Genomic DNA, 24,281 nt, shown 5'->3' with positions numbered 1-24,281 from the left:
GAAGACTGTAACTCTTGCTGGTGATTGGCTGCGCAGACACTGACAGTCTTCTGGTACCTCACCCGAAGTCAAACTGTTATGAGGCTACATAGTGAGTGCTGGCTGGCTATTGCTTCATGCAGCCAACATCTACAGACGTGTACTGTATAACAGTTGGAAAGTGATCAGGAACTATGGCTGGATTTTTCCTCTTCCTTGTCTGGGAACGTTGAGGTCAATTGTAGTAGGAATATAAATTTATATAAGAATATTTTTTAATACATTACCAGAGACCTGTGTATATTTGTCCTTTCTGCCTTCTAGGCTATAGCAAGCTCCACAAGCTTAAAAGATTAAAATATAATGTTAATAAATCTGTGTGCGAATAAGACTCCTTACATGCAACAAATGCTGAAACACAACTGAAACACAGACAGTAATATGTCAAAGCTAGCAGAACAAGCAATGAATATAATGCAGAAAATGGGAACTTCCCTTCATATCACACTGTTACAGAGACTGGTAGCCAAGAGTTTTTGGTCAACACAGAAAGAAGAGAGTCAAATAGAAATTTGAGAGAACTTCCTTAGCAGCTTCAACTGTGGTTAACCCTTTGTTTGTGTTGAGTCAGCTGATGTTAGGCTGGGCTCGAACAGGGTGTGCTACAATTGACCTCAATGTTCCCAGACAAGGGAGAGGAAAAATCCAGCCATAGTTCCTGATCACTTTCCAACTGTTATACAGTACACGTCTGTAGATGTTGGCTGCATGAAGCAATAGCCAGCCAGCACTCACTATCTAGCCTCATAACAGTTTGACTTTGGGTGAGGTACCAGAAGTGTCTGCACAGCCAATCACCAGCAAGAGTTGCAGTCTTCAGGGAGGAGGAAAGAAAATTGGGTGCAAAGAAAAAGTTCTGTCATTTATTATATTGTATTGAATGAATAATGGATATAACCAGAATGAACTGGATTGTGTGACTAAAGTAACTCCTCACTTTACAAGCACAATAAATTAGCAAATGTCATGATTTTCCACCTACCTTACAAACACGTGCAACCCTGGAAAAAATTGACTTGTCAGAGGTGCTGCTGTCCTCTGTCGCTTCCCGAAAGAAAAAATATATCTTATCGTCATCTGTATTGTAGGTGTCTGGAATGGGAAATGCTCCTATAAACTTTGCTTCTGTAAATAAAAACTTGTAGATTAGTGCATGGAGACACCCACTGAAGAACATATTTTAGAAACTACAATGACATTTAGTATTCAAAATTTGAAAAACCATTAACGATGGCCTTTTGTTTCCAAATAATATTTTAAGATTCATGCAGTCTCTTCATTTCCCTCTATTTGGTGTGAAGCAGAAACAAGTGAATTCTTCAGACATGCCCTCACATTAGCACTGCTGACCTTTGCTGGTCATACTGCAAATGCACTAAGAGCAGAAAATAACATTGCCTAAAACTAGTGAAAGAACAATTTAAGGTAAATTTCATGAAGGACCTCTTCATGCAGAGATTTATCAATATTTGAATGGACTTCTGCATAAAGTAACAGAGACAAAAAACAGTTAAATGGGGGGACTGAAAGGATGTTTTTTGGATGGACAAGCTAAGGTGGGATAACCTCCCTCATCTGTAGTTACTTGGTGACCAGATCTCTGGGTTCAATTCCTCAGTGCAGGACGCTGCTCAATGTAGAGAGGTCAAAAGGTTGTGTCAGGAAGTAGATATAGAATAGATTTTTTTCCATTTGCCTTCAGTGTTATCCATACAGATTCTATAATTTATTAACTGCAACCTTTGCCTGTATTACTCCCAGCAAGATTCAGTTGGTTGGAGTACACAGCAATTATATATCTTCAGCTCTGTTATTCCCAGACATCAGTTCTCAGTCTTGTATCTGTATGTGTAATGCAGAGCTAGCAGGCTTGGAGATATGTAGTCTACTTTACATAAAACTGAGCTGAGTGACACATGTGTTTGGATGTGTGTGCAGAGCTCTGCACCCTAGGTGCTGAATTATTTATACAGCAGGAGGTAGCATTGCTTCTGGCATAACATGAAAGAAGTCAAAAATACATTTATACAATTTGCATGAAGTCTGCTCTCAAAATCTGGCTTTGCCAGTGTGAGAATACTTTCTGCAGGTGGTCTCACACTTCCCAGTCTCTTGGAGATCAGATATTCCATCTGCCTCCATACTATATTGTCACCTTGTGTCAATGCGCATCATAAACTACTTCCCCTTGATGTAGAAACACTGGTATTGCGGTAACATTTATCATCTGGATTTGTTCTAATGTTCTTATATAATGTATTGCTGAATGGGTACACTGACCCAACTGATGAGCAATAGCTTATGAAGTTGTTAATTCCAGTCAAAGCCAAGAGGATTTATCATCATATGGAACATTAGTGCAAACAGTATAAAAGTGATCCAAGTCCCAAGACTATTTACTTGACCTACACTAGACTTTATTCAATAACTTGAAAAAGTGTGTTCCTAGGCAAAGAAGCGGTTGTAAATTCATACCATTGAGCCAGTAATGTTCAGAGAGGTCCGTTCGAATGTAATGCCGGTTGGAGGGTGGGCCCAGAGAGCGGGTGAAAGCAGTGTCTCTGCCATGAAAGTCGGAAGCTGTACCAGAATAAAGATATTCACCTGGAAATAGAAGGTAAGTGAGTAAAAAATCCAATCCAATCAGGTTACAGAAGAAATCGCTTCATCATGTCACAATCAGAAAACAGTTCAAGAATATGCGGGTACGTTTTTTGGTTAACCTTGCTAACTCGAGGGACTGTATGGTCTCCTCCTATTCCTATTTCTTATGTTCTTAATTACAACAGTCAGGGAGCAATATTTTCCCATTCATTCCAAAAATTAATAAACAAAAACAAATTCTTTGTTAATTGCAGCTTTGCATTGTTTGGACATATGCTAGCATCAATTTGATTAAGACTCTGATGTTTAACAATTTCTACACCATTCATGGACTACATGGGGCACCAGCTTTCCTTTCCTGTGTAGAGCCTTTATACTTTACTGCAATACATTTCATTTGTTATTGCTCTGTCCACTTATAAATTTTGTCCAACTCAATTTCTAATTTCTAAGCTGTCTCCTCTGATTCCATAGCCTCTCCTAGTTTGGGAGTATCACCTACAAATTTGAACACTTTTCATTACAAACTTACGAACATACGAATTAGGAGCAGAAGTAGGCCATTCGGCCCCTCGAGCCTGCTCCGCCATTCAATAAGATCATGGCTGATCTGTTTGCGTCTCGAGTTCCACACTCCCATCTACCCCAGATAACCTTTGATTCCCTTGCCTAACAAAAATCTATCTACCTCCACCTTAAAAGTATTCAATGTCCCCGCCTCCACCACCTTCTGAGGCAGAGAGTTCCAAAGTCACACAACCCTCAGAGAAAATATTTCTCCTCATCTCTGTCCTAAAAGGGCGACCCCTAATCTTAAAACAGTGAACTCTAGTTCTGGACTCACCCACGAGAGGAAACATCCTTTCCACATCTAACTTGTCAAGACGTTCAGGATCTTATATACTTCAATCAAGTCTCCGCTCACACTTCTAAACTCCAACAAATGTAAGTCCAGTCTGTCCAACCTTTCCTCATAAGAAAACCCACTCACTCCAGGTATCAATCTAGTAAAGCTCCTCTGAACCGCCTCCAACACATTTACATCCTTCCTTAAATAAGGAGACCAAAACTGCACACAGTATTCGAGATGTGGTCTCTCCAATGCCCCATATAACTGAAGCACCACATCCTTACTTTTATTTTCAATTCCTCTCATAATAAAAGATAGCATTCCTTTAGCTTTCTTTATTACTTGCTGTACCTGCATACCTGCGACTCATGCACTGGAACACCTAGATACCTCTGCACCTCAAAATTCTGCAGTTGTTCTCCATTTAAGTAATACTCTGCTTTTTTATTCTTCCTGCCAAAGTGAACAACTTCACATTTTCCCACATTATACTCCATCTACCAAGTTTTTGCCCACTCAGTCGACCTATCTATATTGGTCTGCAACCTCCTTATGTCCTCTTCACAACATGTTTTCCTACCTATCTTTGTGTCATCTTCACATTTAGCTACCATGCCATCGCTCTCCTCATCTAAGTCATTGATATAAATTGTAAAAAGTTGAGACCCCAGCACAGACCCCTGCAGGACTCCACTCGGCACATCCTGCCAATCAGAAAAGGACCTATATATGCATACTCTCTGTTTTCTGCAAGCCAGGCAATCTTTTATTCATGCTAATATGTTACCCCTTACACCATGAGCTCCTACTTTGCACAATAATCTTTCATGGTGCACCATGTCAAATACCTTCTGGAAATCCCAGTACAGTATGTCAACGGGCTTCCCTTTATCCACAGAACATGTTACTCCTTCAAAGAACTCCGATAAATTAGTTAAACATGATTTCCCTTTCACAAAAACATGCTGACTATTCTCGATGACCTTGAGTTTTTCTAAGTGCCCAGCCATAGCCTCCTTAATAATTGATTCTAACACCTTCCTCATGACGAACGTCAAGCTAACTGGCCTATAGTTACCTGTTTTCTGTCTCCTCCACTTCTTGAATAGAGGGGTTGTATTTGCTACTTTCCAGTCTGATGGAACCTTTCCAGAATCCAGTGAATTTTGAAAAATTAACACCGACGTATCCACCACCTCATTAGCCACCTCTCTTAAGAACCTAGGATTGAGCTTTTCAGCAAGGGAGCACTGAGGTGCTACAATGCTCTAACATCCAGTCTCTCTCACACCTTTTGGTTATAATTTTTATTTAAATGGGGGAAAAGAAAGAGAGGCAGAATGCCATTCACTTTTCTATTTTTGATTTTTACCAGGAAGGAGGTAGCGGGGACAATCTGTATTTTTCACAAATCAGAAAACACCTCTCCGGCCTTAAGAGGACAAAGGTCTCATGGACAACTTCTATTGGTCTCTCTGTTTGCACCACTGCTCATGTTTCTGAGTGCAGGTTCTGCTAGTCAAGAAGTTAAATTTTAGAACTAGCACCCGATTCCTGTATTAAGCAACAGTAACACAATCACTCATGGAATACTTACACTGAGCATTACACAGATGTGAACTTCAATGGATAGAAAGTAATGAAATACATTGTGCAAGCAATATTTTCTTGAAGTACAAATAGCAGTCTGTGTTGGGGGAAAACTGGTACATCAAAGTGCTCACTATATTACATGGGTCTCATTTTCTTGTTTGTACTGGGAGATTCTTCTTCATATTAATGTGATACACTTTAAAATATTTCCGAAAATTTTCACGAAAAAATTGATTATAAAGAAAATGCATTTGGGATTGAAAAACGCTCAATTTGAACATACTTTCAGAGCAAATATCACTGTGCTATTTCAGAAAATGTATTATTTTACAAGGAGTAAATTCTGGTTTTACTGGTTCAACTTAGCAAGAAAAATGTGTTCAAAAAGCGTAACACACATCGGAACAGGGGCTGTTCAAATAGCTTCTTACAGGGACGATTCTGTTGGGGCAAGACATCTTCTTTTTCAAACACTTGAGCTTTAACTAAACAAATGAAGTGGTCACCAATACCCTTGCTTCCTCTAACTGCCCCTAACGGCACTGTTTACAGTTGCCATCAATCAGTCTCTAGGCCTCGACATCAGATTGGTATCAATCGTATATTCCTGTAGGTAGATGTCACATTGAGGAATGAACAACATAATTACTATTTACCTAACTGACAGACATGCAATGACCATGGCCCATCCTCGGCTGCCCTTTCTCAAGACGCAGTTCTCAACACTTTACTTATCCCTCAGTAAGTATTCTGCCCTGCATTCCTTCGAGTCAGCTGAAACGCACTTTTAACAGGAGGAATTTCAAAAATGGAATGATCTCTCTGATGCTCAAGAAATGTTACTGACCCTGATGTTTAAAGATAAATATATTTGCTTCTCTTTCTCTCTCCCTCAATCTCCTTCAGGTGTCTAAGAGGACAGATGGGCATTATAATCTGCAAGTGCTGTTCTGCAGCCAGTTGATGCGAGCTGGTCAAGTAAGTCTTTCTATTGATTGTTTTCCATTTCTTCTGGTGGGGAGATATTTGACTCATGCTCACAATATCCCCTCAGGCCCAGTCTTGAACACGAACATGCCCTGTAAAGACATGTGGGTTGGCTGTACATTAGTATGCATGTAAACATGCTGCACCACTGTGCCATCCAGTTAATAGGATCTGCACAGAAATTAGCTGATGCGTAAGAGGAAAGTATTTGGTGGTGTTAAGACCTGGTGAGAAAGAGGTCCAGGGTTTCCTCTCAGCATTCACCTGGTCTTACTGTAACAGGGTTTAATTTTAAATATACCGTTTTTTTTAGCTCCCCCTTAGTGAATCCTTGTTCACTAACTTCCAATTATAAGGCAAAGAAACTGACCAAATAGATTTTCTTAGGTTTAAAGGAAAAAGGTTGAACTTTATTAAACTTAAACTCTACTTCGGTTAACGCCTATGAATACGCGATGTGCCCATGTTAGCATACATATGCGATAAACATACATGCAGATAGAGACAGAAAAGAGTAGAAGAAATAAAGTGGTAAAGTTTGAGGCAATATCTGAAGAGGGTTTTTGTTACAGATCTTCAAGCTCACTGTAGAGTCCTTCATTGTAGGTAGATCTTGTTTTTCATTGGGGCCAGTATTCTTCTTAAACGTTGTTCGCTGCAGGAGACTTCTCTCTCTTGGGGTTCATGTGCCTTCAGTGGATTTGGAGTTCCGTGAGAAAGAGATGGGAGCAGACAGAGAGATCTTCTTCAGTCCAGGAGCAAACAGTCCTTTTTCAGTTCAAACTCTTTGTACAATTCAGAAAAACCCAAAATAAAAGCAAAATACTGCAGATGCTGGAAATCTGAAACACAAACAAGAAATGCCGGAAATACGCAGCAGGTCTGGCAGCATCTGTGGAGAGAGAAGCAGAGTTAACGTTTCAGGTCAGTGACCCTTCATCAGACCATTAGTGACCCACAGATGCTGCCAGGGCTGCTGAGTATTTCCAGTTTCTTGTTTGTGTTTCAGAAAAACCGAAGTTGCCAAGCAGGTTAGTCATGTGACTAGCTGGTCTGACCACATCCGTTTGCGGATTCTCTTGTCTCAGCCGACCTTGGAATGTCTCTTCTTACACACAATACCTGGTGCTCAAAGTCCATTGTGAGTTAACTTGGAGCAGGGAATAGCCCCTTTGTCTCTCCAAGCACTGTCTGTTAGTATGCAAATGTTTTTTCAGCCACAGCTGATCTGTTTAACAAGTCATTGTGTCGCTCCAGCAACAGTATAAAATCAATGCATATGACAGAATTAATATACTTCATTCTTGGCAGGTGGGGGGTCTGCATGACAGGTGGACTCACAATCAAAAAGCAATAAGGGACCTTGTAACATCTCTTCCCTCCTAATGACAATATTAAAACAAGAAATAAATAAAACTACTCATTTAATCTGAAAGACATTTTTAAAAATGATTTATAATCGGATTTCCCAATATTCAGTGGGTAAATGCACCACTCGCTATGATACTGAGACTTGCAGATCAAGATCCCTGTTCAATCTTTAGTACGTGTTGAATGAGTCGATGCCAGGGGCACTCCGAGGCTAATTATCCTCAGTTTAGAAATGGGAAAAAACATTCAAACAGGTTCCTCCTTTTGATCACCCACTAATCTTAAAGCTTAAATAGACAGCGCGGATGCCATGGGCCCTATTTTATTCCCATGATGGGAGTCCTGACAGTGGGCTGGAAGGTAGGGGGAGAACCCGCCTCAGCCCTCCCTTGGACCCTTGTTGCAATTCAATGGCAGGCAGCCAATTAACTGCCTGCTGTCGGATACACTGTCCCTTTAAGGGACGTGCTCTTGCCTCCAGAGCTGCTAGCCAATTGGAGGGCCGATAGCTCTGCAGTATTGGCAGTGCCACGAGGAGTGGTGGCCACTGTCGGTACGGCCTACAGTACAGAGGATGTTGGAGACCCCGGGACAAGCGAGTGGGGTCGGGGCCGCCAAGATCAGTCAGGCAGGCATGCAGGGGTGGGGGAGGGGTTGGTTAGTGAGTGTGTGAGGTGGGGGGGGGGAAGAGTTCTCTGGGGACTATGCATTGCCCCCACAGGAGGTACCCATTACCATGCTAGGGGGGCACCAGTGCTCACCTGGAAGTGGCTGCAGGCCCCTCCTCCTCCACCAAATTGGAGTGAAGGTGGGAAGAGCCTCTTACATGGCGATTAATAGGCCACTTAAAAGCCTCAATTGGCCTTGGGTGGAAAGCTATCCTCGGCCTTTCACGCCCCAGACAAAATGACAGGGGGCCCGGGTAATGTCGGGAACACGCCCTTGCTAGTTTGTTTGCACCCCTCCGCCTCCGTTCTCACCTCCAACGGCAGCATAAAATCCTCCCCATATGTTTCAGCAATGGGCCAGATTCCGATGCTGCCTATGGTCAAACTCTCTCTAATACAGATTGCTGTTCAGTTTTGTTTTTATATCAGGTTAGATAAATAGTTGATAAATATATAGATAGAGGGATAGTTAATCAGCCATGTATTGAGGGAGATTGTTGACTATTTTAGATGTTGTTGCTCCTGCAGTTGGGTTAATCTATCAGTTGTTGCTGTAGCCTTAATGAACCTTGTTTAGCACAATGCTGAGTGTGTGTTCACTGCTCTCTGTGCTACTGGAGAACATATGGATATTTTGCTTTGATTTTCCTTTTGAGTTTCTGAAGAAATAACCTCCTTGAAACAGCCACTGTCATTATTTCCCCATCGATTGCTGTGATGTTTTCAACAATTTAAGTCTGAAACATTTGACAGTAATTATTGAGGATGCTTTCAGCAGCAGTCTCATTCATTATCAATTAGCACAGGAAGGCCCAGCTATTTGAAGAGTAAAGCAAAGCCACACTGTCGTGCCTAATGACCGAAATGAATAATTACAAAGAGATTTTCACAGACAGTTTTTGGACTGTACCCTGAAACCAGTGCTGCTTTCTCTGAACTATCAAGAACTAACAAGGCTGCAAGTTAACATAATATTTCTGTCTAACTCCCAGGGTCCATACCTTTAAAGATAAGACAAAAATGAATAATAATCCATGAATTATTCTTTTGTCTTTGGTTGGATTAAACTTTGAATGTTAAAGTCGAGAAACCACAGTACTGGGGAACATTTTCTACTTTTACAGCCATTGCCAATGTGAAGCTTCTCTACACCAAGTATCGTAAAAGGTTCAGTTTAGCATTTATATACTTAATTCAGCATAGTAAATGGGGTCCGACTAGAATTTTACAGCTCTGCAACAAATGGTTTATTTGTCCTGTGAAGAGTTTTGAACTATTGTAAAATAATTGTACTGTCTGGTATATAGCTTCAAATCACTAACTTCTTGAAACTTTATGAGGTGAGAATGCTGTTCAGTTTGGGGGGTGGGTGGTGGAAGTGGGGGGCCGGGGGTGGTGGGGGGGGGGGTTGGAGAGGGGAAGAGGTGAGCTAGAAGGACCATGAAAACTATAGCTTGGCTCAGGAACAGTACATACACGTAATAACCATTCCAATCCCTGCATCTCTGTTCAAATTCAGCAGAGAGAGAAAGAATGAGTGGAAGTTGCTTCTGTCTGGTGTTGTTGGGGTCCAAATAATTAATTTTAACAGTCTCTGCTCTGTGTGATAAGTGGAAAAGTCACGTCATTATGGTAGTGAGGGTATTACAATTGATGATTAACACAGTATAATATCTTGCTTATATTGTAGAGACTTGCTGTAAAATAAGTCACAGTACCTGCAGACAGTAATTAAAACCATCACATTTTCAGCATGCAACAGATTTGCTAACAAGAAGGAGAAAACCCCAACCCATCATTAGCCTGCCTGTTTTCCATGCTCAGGACTGAGTCCCTGCTGTGACTGAAGTAATTTATGGGATCTTTCTGGAATGCATCACTACTTTATATTGTTGCAGAGTTTAAAAATATCACCGAGAGCAAACACATGTAGCATTTTGTACTTTTAAATTCTTTTTTCAGCCTTTGCTTGCAAACAGTATTACAGTTCACGCTTTTCCAGATAATTTTTCTCATGTTCAACACAAACACCAGCTCCTACTTCCTACACACTCAAGTAGCATTTCATGCACAAAGTATTCAGGGATAGTATGCCCTGGGAAATAACTGTTTTCTGGATTACACCGAAGGATTTGTGCTACATGCTCTCATCACTTCAGAAAACAAGAAATATCATGTGTGCCCATTATTTGGATCGCAGACTAAACTACCAGACATTTGGAGGCAAATATACTTGTAAAGTGAACAGCTTGCTAAATCCTACTCGTTACAGGCTTTCTGGGTAGGACTATATTTAAGCATTTCCTACCTATGGATCAATGTCTTGCTCAAACTGTAAGTAACTAGTGTCTGATCTTTACATGCATCAAATCATTTAAAATACTGTCTAACCTTCAAGAAGAGATATTGCCAAACAGAGGCACTTCACTCTTAGAAGTACAATAACACATACACATTGCATGTTGATGGCCAACTGTGGTCTCCAGCAAGTGCTATCCATGCTTGCACCATGCTGAATATCTTATGTTCTTGTCTTTTGGCCTTGAGATACATATTGATTGAACACAACAAAGAGCTGGAAACAGTGACCTGTCCCAGAAAGCAATCAACAGCATTGACTGGGCTTGCTTCTTACTTACATCATGTAGGAACCCAATGAACTGAAGCCAATTTCCTATTACGCAGTTAGAGAAACCAACTTGAGGGTGGCACCTTCCTTAAAAGAACCAGGGTGGAATTTCCACAGGACATTCTCAAATCTCCACAACATTGGTAGACAAACAGCGTAAACCAGCCAATACAGCATGGAAATCCATAATCTACAGACAAATATACTTCCATTTGGTCACAACTTATAAAAAGAAGCTGTGTCCCATAAAAGCATCAGACCATCGAGCCTGCTCCACCATTCAATACGATCATGGACTTCGACTCCACTTTCCCACCAGCTCCTCATATCCTTTAATTCCCTGAGAGACTAAAAACCTGTCTATCTCAGCCTTAAATATATTCAATGATAGAGCATCCACAACCCTCTGCGGTAGAGAATTCCAAAGATTCACAACTCTGAGTAAAGAAATTTCTCCTCATCTCAGTCCTCAATCATCGACCCTTTATCCTGAAACTGTGCCCCCATGTTCTATATTTCCCAGTCAGGGAAAACAACATCACAGTATCTACCCTGTCAAACCCCTTCAGAATCTTGAATGAGATCACCTCTCACTCTTCAAAGCTTCAGAGAATACAAACCCTCATCATAGGACAACCATCTCATCCCAGGGACCAATCTAGTGAACCTTCGCTGTACTGCCTTCAATACAAGTATATCCTTCCTTAAATATGGAGACCAAAATTGCACACAGTGTTCCAGGTGTGGTCTTACCAAAACCCTGTACAATTGTAGCAAGACTTCCTTATTCTTGTACTTCAATCTCTTTGAAATAAAGGCCAACCTGCCATTTGCTTTCCTAATGGCTTGATGTACCTGCATACTAACTTTCTGTGTTCCTTGTACGAGTACACCCAAGTCTCTCTGAACAACAACATTTACTAGTTTCGCACCTTTTAAAAAATATTCTGCTTTTTTATTCTTATGACCAAAGTAAATGGCCTCACACTTCCCCACATTATACTCCAACTGCCACCTTGTTGCCCACTCACTTAACCTGTCTATATCTCTTTTCAGCATGTTTGTGACCTCCTCACAGCTTGCATTCCCACCTAGCTTTGTATCGTCAGCAATCTTAGATACATTACTCTCTGTCTCTTCATCTAAGTCATTAATATAGATTGTAAATAGCTAAGGCCCCAGCACTGATCCTTGCAGCACTCCAATAGTCACAGCCTGCTGACTTGAAAATGCCCCATTTATCCCTACTCTCTGCTTCCTGTCCATTTACCAATCCTCTATCCATGCTAATATATCATCCACAACTCTGTGAGCCCCTATCTTGTGTATTAACCTTTTGTATGGCCCCTTATCGAATGCCTTTTGGAAATCCAAGTATACTACATCTACTGGTTCCCCTTTATCTACCCTACTAGTTACATCCTTAAAAAGCTTTAATAAATTTGTCAAACAGGATTTCTTTCTCGTAAAACCATGTTGACTTTGATCATACTGTGCTTTTCTAAGTGTATCGTTAAGACTTCCCTAATTACAGATTCCAGCATTTTCCTAATGACTGATATCAGGCTAACTGGCCTGTAGCTCCCTGTATTCTCACTCCCTCCTTTCTTGAATAGTGGTGTTGTATATGCTAACTTCCAATCTGCCTGGACTATTCCAGAATCTAGGGAATTTTGGAAAATCATAGCCAAAGCATCCACCATCTCTACCGTTATCTCTTTTAGAATCCTAGGATATAGGTCATCAGGTCCTGGGGATTTGTCAGATTTTAATCCACTGAGTTTCTCCAGTACTTCTTCTCTGCCGATATTAATTATGTTAATTTCCTCACTCTTATTAGCCCATAGGTTACCCTCTATTTCTGTTATGCAACTTGTGTCTTTTATTGTGAAGACAGATTCAAAATATTTGTTCAGTGTCTCTGTCAATTCTTCATTCCCCATGATAATTTCTCCTGTCTCTGCTTCTAAGGGACCAATGTTTATTTTAGCTACTCTCTTCATTTTTATATACTTGTAAAAGCTCTTACACTCTGATTTTATATTGCTGGCTAGTTTACTCTCACATTCTACTTTTTCCCTTTTTATCAACTTTTTGGTGGCCCTTTGCTGGTTTCTAAAACACTCCCAATCCTCAGACTTACCACTATTCTTTTCAACACGAGAAGTCTCTTCTTTTAATCTAATGCTATCCTTAACCTTCTTAGTAAGCCATGGATGGCTCTTTCTCACTGAGCTCTAGTGAAAAACTGCAGCAAATGTCAAATAAGGTGAACTTGCTTTTCTCAAATTTGCTTTCAAATTTCTCAAGAGGCTGTCGTAGCGGGAAAGCAAAGCAGCTGTATCTTCTTGTCCAAAATTTTGAAACCCACTGTTGATCTGGTGGAATATAAGTTTGATTTGCTATACTAATAACAGAACAGACACAAGACCATTTCTGAATTCTAGTCAGTTTCTATTTACTCTGATAAATAAAGTATCAGAATACCAAATCTAGCATTTGTTATAGCTGGTGTAGTGAGCTTAACATTTGCAATATCTGTGAAAGTATAAAATGCTCCTCAGTCTCTCCAGTATTATGTCACCAGTTCATTACTGTTATGCCACACATTTATATGGCTTATTATTTTGTAAACCCTGTGTATTTGTAGCCCATAGCTGGAGTATTATGTACAGTTCTGGTCACCACATTACAGAAAGGACATAATTGCTCTGGAGAGAGTACAGAGAAGATTTATAAGAATGTTGCCAGGGTTTGAAAGTTGCAACTATGACGAAAGATTGGATCGGCTCAGGCTGTTTTCCTTAGAACAGAGGAGGCTGAGGGGTGACTTAATTGAGGTGTACGAAATTGTGAGGGGCCTAGATAGAGTAGACAGGAAGGACCTGTTTCCCCTAGCAGAGAGGTCAATTACAAGGGGGCACAGATTTAAGGTGAGTGGTAGAATGATTAGAGGGGGCATAAGGAAAACTTTTTTCACCTAGGTGGTGGTGGGAGTCTGGAATTCACTGTCAGGAATGGTGGTGGAGGCAGAAACCCTCAACTCATTTAAAAGGTACCTGGACCTGCACCTGCACCTGAAGTGCTGTAACCTGCAAGGCTACGGACCAGGTGCTGGAAGGTGGGATTAGATTGCACAGCTAGTTCGGCCAGCATGGACACAATGGGCTGAATGGCCTCCTTCTGTGCTGTAATTTTTCAATGGTTCTATTTAATGGCTGTATCAGAGTCTTAGTGTAACTCTTTCTCTAGGACAAATCTCACCAAATGCCAGTGTTCTACATCAGTCCATCCCATCAATGATCTTAACCTGGTTCAATAAAAGAATTACTGTCACACACCAGCTTCACCTGCTTCCGAACTGATCCTGATGTCTGTTCTTTGCTAAAATGACGAACACAAACATTAGGATGAGGAATTGTTTGCATTAGTAGCGCTCAGTTTAGTTCTAAACATTTCTGATTCACTAGTATTTATCACAAATTACTACTTGCCACACATGAGTCTGGGTCAATATGAGATACATGATTCAGTGAAAAACCACTTTGTGATTCCAGTCTATAATTAATTTTGTGCAAGTAGCATGGAATAATTATGTAAAGTATGTACAGAGGAACATTAAAATGCCTTTGGATTCTAGTCAGGGAGGGCTAAAGTACTTGGGAGCTGAACTTCAATGGGTTAAATAGTCTTTTCCTTGATTGTTCTTGCATTGTTCAGTTACAAAGCATATGATATTCAGATACAGTGCAGTGAACAATCTGATAGCTCACAGAAAACAAGTATTCTCTTAATCCATTAGATGTAAGTAAAACTGTCCCTTTCTGCTACAGAATGGAGGGATGAATGGGTAAAGTTAGCAGCTAAAATGGCATCGGTAATGGAAAACCCATTGATGATAAAGCAGAGTAAAAACAAGCCTCACCATTTAAATGTGAAAATTTGCTGGAGAAAAAGCAGGGAAATGGAGTAACCATCAGCACCAGCACAGCGGGCCTCATCTCTGCTAACGTTTCTATCATTCTATGAAAATCTATAAAACAATGGAGAGCTCCCGTGGGACCAGACTGCTATACATTCCTCCACAACACTGTATTCACTGTTATCTTGGGCTGAATTTTACAATCATGCCGCCAAAATCACCACAGCCTCACAGCTCCAGCGACCCGGGTTCAGTTCTGGATACTGCCTGTGTGGAGTTTGCAAGTTCTCCCTGTGACTGTGTGGGTTTTCGCCGGGTGCTCTGGTTTCCTCCCACAGCCAAAGACTTGCAGGTTGATAGGTAAATGGGCCATTATAAATTGTCACTAGTGTAGGTAGGTGGTAGGAGAATTGAGGGAAGGTGGGGTCGTGAGAGGGAAATGGGATGAATGTAGGATTGGTATAAATGTGTGGTTGATGGTGGTCACAGAGTCGGTGGACCCAGACTCGGTGGGCCGAAGGGCCTGTTTCAGCGCTTTATCTCTCTATGACTCTAAAATCAGCGGCGGGCGAAAACAATGGCAGCTTGCCCACATGGGCTGCACATTGTGGAGCCACCGCGATCCTAAGCACGGCGGCTCATTTAAATAGCCGGGACACCACCCCCACCCCCGACAGCCCCCCAATTATGTGGAGGGGGTGGGCTGTCCTTCCCCGGAAATGGTGTCAGATGCCTGTGCGCAGGTGCTGACGCCATTTTTAAAAGGCTTCGAGCCTTATTGTTAATATTTAAATATTTAAAGCTAAAATGAATGAAAAAAATTAAATTCATTTATTTTGCCCCTCCCCCATCGCCAATAACAATTCAATTAATTACTTGCCATCTCCCCCCCAAAACATTTAACTTGTCCACTTGACCTTCCCCCCGAAAAGTGCATAAACTTTAATCTAAAACCCTTCCCAATATCCCCTACACCAATGATGCTATTTTGACCCCATTACCACTCCCCCCACCGCACTGAGAAACCTACCTCCTCCCCCCTACCCCTTCCCACAAGCCTGGTTTCCCTGGAGGAGGATCTGAAGGCATGGGAGTGCCGGCCAGCGGCAGGAAGATCACAGCGGGACAGAAGGCGGTGAATAATGTATTAATTTCCATTTATTTAAATATGTAAATGGGGGTGCGATCGCTGAGCGCCGGGGGAGGGTGTGTGGGGTACCACGCGGCCTCGCCTTCGCTGGCAATATTGGGCTAGGCCCTCCTGGTGTCAGGGTGTGTGGGGCCCTCTCCCGGAGATAATTTCCGGCCCACCCGCCACAAACCCCGATGTTGGGGTTCTGTAAAATCCAGCCCCTTATATCTCTGATCATAAGAAATGGGAGCAGGAGTAGACCATACATCCCCTCGAGCCTGCTCCACCATTCAATATGATCATGGCTGATCTTCTGCCTCAACTCCACTTTTCCACGTGCTCCCTATATCCCTTGATTCCTCGAGAGATGAAAAAACTTATCTTAACCTTGAACATACTCAATGACGAAGCATCCATAACCCTCTGAGTTAGACAATTCTAAAGATTCACAACCCTAGAGTCATAGAGATATACAGCACCGAAACAGGCCCTTCGGCCCAACGAGTCCATGCCGACTATCAACCACCCATTTATACTAATCCGACATTAGTCCCATTTTCCCTCTCACATCCCCACCTTCCCTCAATTCTCCTACCTACACTAGGGGCAATTTTTACAATGGTCAATTTACCTATCAACCCGCAAGTCTTTGGCATGTGGGAGGAAACTGGAGCACAAGGCGAAAACCCACACAGTCACAGAGAACTTGCAAACTCCGCACAGGCAGTACCCAGAACCGAACCCGGGTCACTGGAGCTGTGAGGCTGTGGTGCTAACCACTGCGCCACTGTGCCGCCCTCTGTGAAGAAATTTCTCCTCATCTCAGCCCTAAATGATTGGCTCCTTATCCTGTGACTGTGCCCTTGTGTTCTAGATTCCTCAGTCAGGGGAAACAACTTCTGTCTCTTCCCTATCGAGCCCCTTCAGAATCCTGTATGTTTCAATGAGATCACCTCTCATTCTTCTAAACTCCCGAGAGGATAAGCCCAATTTACTCAGTCTTTCATCATTCTCTCTCATCCCAGGAACCAATCTAGTGAACCATTGTTCTTTACTGTTCCTAGCCCACCGTAAAATACTGGTGGAAAAACACCAGACTGCCTACATTATATATAATATTTCTCTGTATAGGTGCCGTTTCCTGCTCCAGCCTAGAACTGGAAAACTTTATCAACTTTGCTTCTAATTTCCACCCTTCTCTCACCTTTACATGGTCCACTTCTGACACTTGCCTTCCCTTCCTCGACTTCTCTGTCTCCATCTCTGGGGATAGGCTGTCTACTAATATTCATTACAAGCCCACCAACTCCCACAGCTACCTCAACTACACTTCTTCACACCCTGCTTCCTGTAAGGACTCCATTCCATTATCCCAGTTTCTCCGTCTCCAACGCATCTGCTCTGATGATGCTACCTTCCACAACGGCACTTCTGATATGTCTTCCTTTTTCCTCAACCAAGGATACCGCCCCCAACTGTGGTTGACAGGGCCTGAACCATGTCCACCCCATTTCCTGCACCTCTACCTCATCCCTTCCCCTCCCTCCCAGAACCGTGACAGGGTTCCCCTTGTTCTCACTTTCCACTCCACCAGCCTCCACATCTAAAGGATCATCCTCCGCCATTTCCACCACATCCAGCGTGATGCCACTACCAAACATATCTTCCCCTCCCCTTCCCTTTCAGCATTCCGAAGGGATCATTCCCTCCGTAACACCCTGGTCCACTCCTCCATTACCTCCACCACCTCATCCCCTTCCCACGGCACCTTCCCCTGCACTCACAGGAGGTGTAATACCTGCCTTTCGACCTCCTCTCTGCTCACTATCCCAGGCCCCAAACACTCCTTTCAGGTGAAGCACCAATTTACTTGTACTTCTTTCAATTTAGTATACTGTATTCGTTGCTCACAATGTGGTCTCCTCTACACTGGGGAGACCAAACGCAGATTGGGTGACCGCTTTGCGGAACACCTCCGCTCTGTCCAAAAACATGACCCCGAGCTTCCGGTCGCTGGCCACTTCAACACACCCTCACTGCTCTCATGCCCACATCTCTGTCCTGGGTTTGCTGCAGTTGATGCATTGGTGGTCATCTTCCAAGATTCTATAGACTCTGGAACAGTTCCTACAGATTGGAGGGCAGCTAATGTAACCCCACTATTTAAAAAGGGAGGTAGAGAGAAAAGAGGGAATTATAGACCAGTCAGCCTGACGCGGTAGTGGGGAAAATTCTAGAGTCCATTATCAAAGATTTTATAGCAGAGCACTTGGAGAACAGTGGTAGAATCGGACAGTCAGCATGGATTTACAAAAGGGAAATCATGCTTGACAAATCTACTAGAATTCTTCAAGGATGTAACTAGTAGAGTTGATGAAGGGGAGCCAGTGGATGTGGTTTATTTGGACTTTCAGAAGGCTTTCAGCAAAGTCCTACATAAGAGATTAGCGTGTAAAATTAATGCACATGGGATTGGGGGTAGTGTATTGTGATGGATAGAAAATTGGTTGGCAGACAGGAAACAAAGAGTAGGGATAAATGGGTCTTTTTCGAATGGCAGGTAGTGACTAGTGGAGTCGCAGAGATCGGTGCTAGGACCCCAGCTATTCACAATATATATTAATTATTTAGATGAGGGAACTAAATGTAATATCTCCAAATTTGCAGATGACACAAAAATGGGTAGGAGGGTGAGTTGTGAGGAGGATGCAGAGAGGCTTCAGGGGGATATGGACAAGTTGAGTGAGTGGGCAAATGCATGGCAGATGCAGGATAATATGGATAAATGTGAGGTTATCCACTTTGGTAGCAAAAACAGGAAAGCAGATTATTATCTGAACAGCTATAAACTGAGAGAGGGGAATATGCAGCGAGACCTGGGTGTTCTCATACACCAGTCGCTGAAGATAAGCATGCAGGTCCAACAGGCGGTAAAAAAGGCAAATAGTATGTTGGCCTTCATAGCGAGAGGATTCGAGTACAGGAGCAGGGATGTCTTGCTGCAGTTATACAGGGCCTTGGTGAGGCTACACCTGGAAGATTGTGTGCAGTTTTGGTCTCCTTATCTGAGGAAGGATGTACTTGCTATAGAGGGAGTGCAGTGAAGGTTTACCAGACTGATTCCTGGGATGGCGGGACTGACGTATGAGGAGAGATTGAGTCGGTTAGGATTATATTCGCTGGAGTTCAGAAGAGTGAGGGGGGGATCTCATAGAAACCTATAAAATTCTAACAAGATTTGACAGGGTAGATGCAGGAAGGATGTTTCCGATGGTGGGGGAGTCCAGAACCAGGGGTCATAGTCTAAGGATACGGGGTAAACCTTTCAGGACTGAGATGAGGAGAAATTTCTTCACCCAGAGAGTGGTGAGCCCATGGGATTCGCTACCACAGAAAACATTGTATGTTTTTAAGAAGGAGTTAGATATAGCTCTTGGGTCTAAAGGGATCAAAGGGTATGGGGCGAAGACGGGAACGGGTTACTGAGTTGGATAATCAGCCATGATCATAATGAATGGCAGAGCAGGCTCGAAGGGCCGAATGGCCTACTCCTGCTCCTATTTTATATATTTTGTGTTCCAGTGAACATCAGCGCAAGCTCCAGGAACAGCATCTCATTTACCGATTAGGCACACTACAGCCTGCCGGACTGAACATTGAGTTTGATAATTTTAGAGCATGTTGGGCCCCCCTTTTTATTCTTATTTTTAGTTATTTTTACTTTTATTTGTTTAGTTTATTTTAGTTTATTGCTACTGTAACTACCCACTGTTTTTTTTCATGTTTGTGCTTTGGGCCAGGCTGTTCATTTTTCTTTCCATTTACACTCTCTGCACTAACACTTTGTCTTTCACCACACCATTAACATACCATTTGCCTTTGCTCCATGACTTTCTGGTCAATTATTCTCTATGACCTTGTCCTATCAACACCTTCTCTTTGGTTAGCTCTTGCCCCACCCCTGCTTCACTTGCTTAAAACCTATTACATTTCTAATATTTGCCAGTTCTGATGAAGGGTCACAGATCTGAAGCGTTAACTCTGCTTCTCTCTCCACAGATGCTGCCAGACCTGCTGAGTATTTCCAGCACTTACTTGTTTTTATTTCAGATTTCCAGCAGCTGCAGTATTTTGCCTTTATATTAGACTGCCTATTATTGTTAGTCAAGATCAAGGTCACCTGGGATATAATTGTCTCGACATTTTACCTCAATTTAATATACCTCCAAAGCTCTTCGTCATTTTCTTACCCATTTTTTTAAACTTTGTGTCGCTTAACTCAATTTGTCGATCGATCACTCGATTTGTCTATCAGCCAATACATCTTTTTCTATCAATGTTTCATCCTGTCATGTTAATTTTATTTTTCACCCATGATGGTCAATGTCACAGACCTCAGGCAGCTGTGGCACCTATCACCTCTATTTGGACTTGCGCATCATGAGTTCCATCATAGAGGTTAAGTCAGCCTATACTGTATTTTCAACTGTGCTGAGCAACATGGATAAATGCTTCCATTGGGACTTACATACAGAAACACAAACCATTATCCAAGGAAGACCATCCTTAAGGTTGGTATCAGAAATGTGAGTAAATACATAATATAGTGAACGTACCACAAATGTGTATTGTCTTATTGAACTAAATCAATGAGTGTTCAGTTCCTTTTGTCATGCAGGCCCCCACCTGCCAAGAATGAGGCACACATTATTTGCCACATGAACGTTAAAACTTAAAATTGTTGTTGGGAAGAAAAGGCGGCCTATTACAAGGGGCTGCCGAGCCCCTGACTGGAAAGACATTTGCATAGTAACAGACAGTACTTGGAAAGGACAAAGGGGCCATTCCCCGCTCCGTTAATCCACAATGGACTTTTGATTACCAGACGTTGAAGGTGGATAGGCTATCATTCCAGTTTAATCATTCAGATGGCCGAATACACAAACAGACATGTTCAGACCAGTTTAGTCACATGACTAACTTGCTGTTGGAAATTTTTTGAATTTGAACTTGCCACAGAGAATTTGAACTCAGAAAGCTCTTTGCTCCTGGACTGAGAACAACTCTCTCCTGTCTGCTCCCATCTCTTTTTCACTGAACTGATGAGCCCCGAGACAGAAAATTCTCCTACAGTAAACAAGGTTTAAGAAAAATACTGGGCCCCAACGAAAAGCAAGAATTACCTACAAGAAAAGAACTACCTACAAAAGGACTACAGTGAGCTCGAAGCACAGTAACAAGAAACTCTTTTGATATTGCCTCAAATCTCTCCACTTTATTTTTCTTCTGCTCTTTTCTGTCTCTATTTGCATGTGCATATCGCGTATGCATGCGAGCATGGAGCGGGGTGTGTATCCGTAAGCGTTAACAGAATTAGAGTTTATGTTGAAATAAATTTCACTTTTCTTCTTTAAACCTAAAAAAGCCTGGTTGTGCTCAGTTTGGTGCCTTATAATTGGAAAGTGGTGAACAAAGATTCGCCAAGGGGGAGCTCAAAACACAGTGGCTGGAATTTTACACCACCCCAGCGAGCCATATGGTGGCATAAAATTGAGCGGGAGGCTCTGGGAGGCCTTCCCGACCTGCTCCCGCCTCTGGCCAACTTTACAGAGGTCGGTGGGGGCGGGGGGGGGGGGGGGGTGGCCACTTAACGGCCACCTAAGTGCCTTTGCCCGCCTCCACATGCCCGATTGAGGACTGTCCCCGCCTCCTAACCCACCCCGGGACCCAAGACGCACCCCCCCCAACCCCCCAAAAAACATGATTGGCCGGCAGCTCAATGAGGCAGGACTTCCTCCCTCAAGCAGGTGGAAGTGCCGCCTCAGGACAATTAAAGCCCGGGGACCCGTAAAATGCAGGACGGATCCCCGGGCTCGGCAGAAGCGGGTTCTGAACACCCGTCCGCCTATGGTAAAATTCCAGCCAGTGTGTTTAAAAATTAAATCCTGTTACAATAAGACGAGGTGAAGGCTGAAAGAGATCCCTAGACACTTTTCTCAGCTGGTCAGAACACTTTCATGATTTCTAATCTTTGCTGCTTGCATGAGTACAATACAATGGGAAAAACAGTAATGAAACAAGTTTCAAATTCTGATACCTGCACAAACTCCCTGAGTCCCATTGCTTCCAATGCCACTGGACATCACTGAGTGTGTTACTGTTTTTCATTTCTCATCCATCTAATCCACCTCTCCAACTATTTTTTTATTTTTTTTATTTCCAAAATATACTTTATTCATAAAAATCTGTAAAAATTACATTGCCAAACAGTTTCCAAACAGCACCAAAAATACAAACATTGCAAGGGAGATCAGTTTCCTTCAATACTCTCATGAGTTTCTTCCCAACCCTTCCGTTTCTCAATTGTCATGTCAATTACAGTTTTACATTTACAGCAATTCAGAATATTAACGATACAGTTCGAGGGGTTTCCCATGGATCCAGCCCCTCAGTCTAGCTTGGTGGGGGAACCTTACACCTCTCCAACTATATCAATGCACTAAGCCTTGGGTTTTATTTATTCACAATCCTGATCAAAGCTGCTTCTGCAAGCAACCAAAAAGATCCACCCCTTCTCAGTGAAAGTGGTTTACCTGCTTATAAATTTACAGCAAATTCCACCTAGCAAGCTGACCATCATTTTCCAATCCTCACTGGATACAGGTGGGGTGTCGGAGGATTGGAGGTCTGCTGATGTTTTACCTTTGTTTAAAAAGGGAGTGAGGGATAGACCGAATAATTATAGGCCAGTCAGCCTAACCTCAGTAGTGGGCAAATTATTGGAATCAATTCTGAGAGACAGGATAAAGTGTCACTTGGGAAGGCATGGCATATCAAGGATAGTCAGTTTGGATTTGTTAAGGGAAGGCTGTGTCTGACTAACTTGATTGAATTTTTTGAGGAAGTAATAAGGAGGATTGATGACGCTGGTGCAGTTGATGTGGTCTACATGGATTTTAGCAAGGCTTTTGACAAGGTCCAACATGGCAAACTGGTTAAAAGAATAAAATCCCATGGAATCCAGGGGAATGTAGCAAGCTGGATGCAAAATTGGCTCAGCAGCAGGAAACAAAGGGTGATTGTTGACGGGTGTTTTTGCGACTGGAGGGCTGTTTCCAGTGGTGTTCCACAGGGCTCGGTACTAGGTCCCCTGCTTTTTGTGCTATGTATTAACGATTTGGACTTAAATGTAGGGAGAATGATCAAGAAGTCTGCAGACAACACAAAAATTGACCGTGTGGTTGATAGCGAGGAGGTTGGCTGTAGACTGCAGGAAGATATCAATGAACTGGTCAGGTGGACAGAAAAATGGCAAATGGAAGTTAACCCAGAGAAGTGTGAGGTGATGCATTTGGGGAGGTCAAACAAGGCAAAGGGATACACAATAAATGGGAGGATACTGAGAGGTGTAGAGGAAGTGAGGGACCTTGTCGCGTATGTCCATAGATCCCTGAACGTAGCAGGACAGGTTAATAACGTGGTTGAGAAGGCATATAGAATCCTTTCCTTTATTAGCCAAAGCGTAGAATATAAGAGCAGGGAGGTTATGCTGGAACTGTATAAATCATTGGTTCGGCCACAACTTGAGTACTGAGTGCAGTTCTGGTCACCTCATTACAGAAAGGATGTAATTGCACTAGAGAGGGTACAGAGGAGATTTATGAGGATGTTGCCAGGATTGGAAAATTGCAGCTATGAGGAATGATTGGATAGGCTGGGGTTGTTCTCCTTGGAACACAGGCGGCTGAGGGGAGATTTGATTGAGATGTACAAAATTGTGAGGGGCCTGGATAGAGTGGATGGGAAGGGCCTATTTACCTTGGCAGAGAGGTCAGTGACTAGGGGTCAACGATTTAAAGTGATTGGTAGAAGGATTAGGGGGGAAATAAGGATTTTTTTTTCTCCCAGAGGGTGGTGGTGGTCTGGAACTCACTGCCTGAAAGGGTGGTAGAGGCAGAAAACCTCATTTCATTTAAAAAATGCCTGGATGTGCAGCTGAAGTGCTGTAACCTGCGGGGCTACGGACCAAATGCTGGAAAGCGGGATTAGTCTGGGTGGCTGTTTTCTTTTTCGGCTGGCACAGACAAGATGGACCAAGTGGCCTCTTTCTATGCCATAAATTTTCTACGATTCAAAGCTTCACCCAACTGAGGTCTGATTCCAGTTTCTATTACTCTGTTGTCGTCCGAGGGATCAGTTTCTTTGACAAAGTATTGATAGCATGGATCAGAATGCATGGATCTGATCACATTTTTAATAAGAGGTTCTGGTCAAAGAAATCTTGGACCTCACAGTCAGAAACACTTGTGAGCGGAATTTCTTCAGCATTCTTACAATTCTGTCAAAGCAATAGATTTTGAACAGGAGGAAGTAGAAGTGCATCTGTGGTGCACGGATCACAAATCATGTCACTCATTATATTTGGATAAAAGTGTAGCCAGGGTCATATTGCTCTCATAATATCAAATCACTGCTTCAAAGTGGTG

General features: G+C 42.5%; 1 protein-coding gene across 5 annotated transcripts in view; it reads right to left on the bottom strand.

Annotated features, from left to right (window-relative positions):
- Nucleotides 1-24,281, bottom strand: part of sema3d (sema domain, immunoglobulin domain (Ig), short basic domain, secreted, (semaphorin) 3D) — a 368,459-nt gene that overhangs the window by 116,748 nt on the left and 227,430 nt on the right. For all 5 annotated transcript variants that reach the window (XM_068059610.1, XM_068059611.1, XM_068059614.1 and 2 more), the window contains 2 exons: nucleotides 2,515-2,643; nucleotides 1,022-1,164 (listed from right to left, as the gene is read on the bottom strand). In XM_068059610.1, coding sequence (XP_067915711.1) covers nucleotides 1,022-1,164; nucleotides 2,515-2,643 — 272 coding nt within the window. The remainder of the gene's footprint in view (nucleotides 1-1,021; nucleotides 1,165-2,514; nucleotides 2,644-24,281) is intronic.

Source organism: Heterodontus francisci, chromosome 27 (assembly GCF_036365525.1).
Source record: "Heterodontus francisci isolate sHetFra1 chromosome 27, sHetFra1.hap1, whole genome shotgun sequence".
Taxonomy (NCBI): Eukaryota; Metazoa; Chordata; class Chondrichthyes; order Heterodontiformes; family Heterodontidae; genus Heterodontus; species Heterodontus francisci.
Note: the sequence above shows the minus strand (reverse complement) of the source record. Positions and strands in the feature narration are given on the sequence as shown.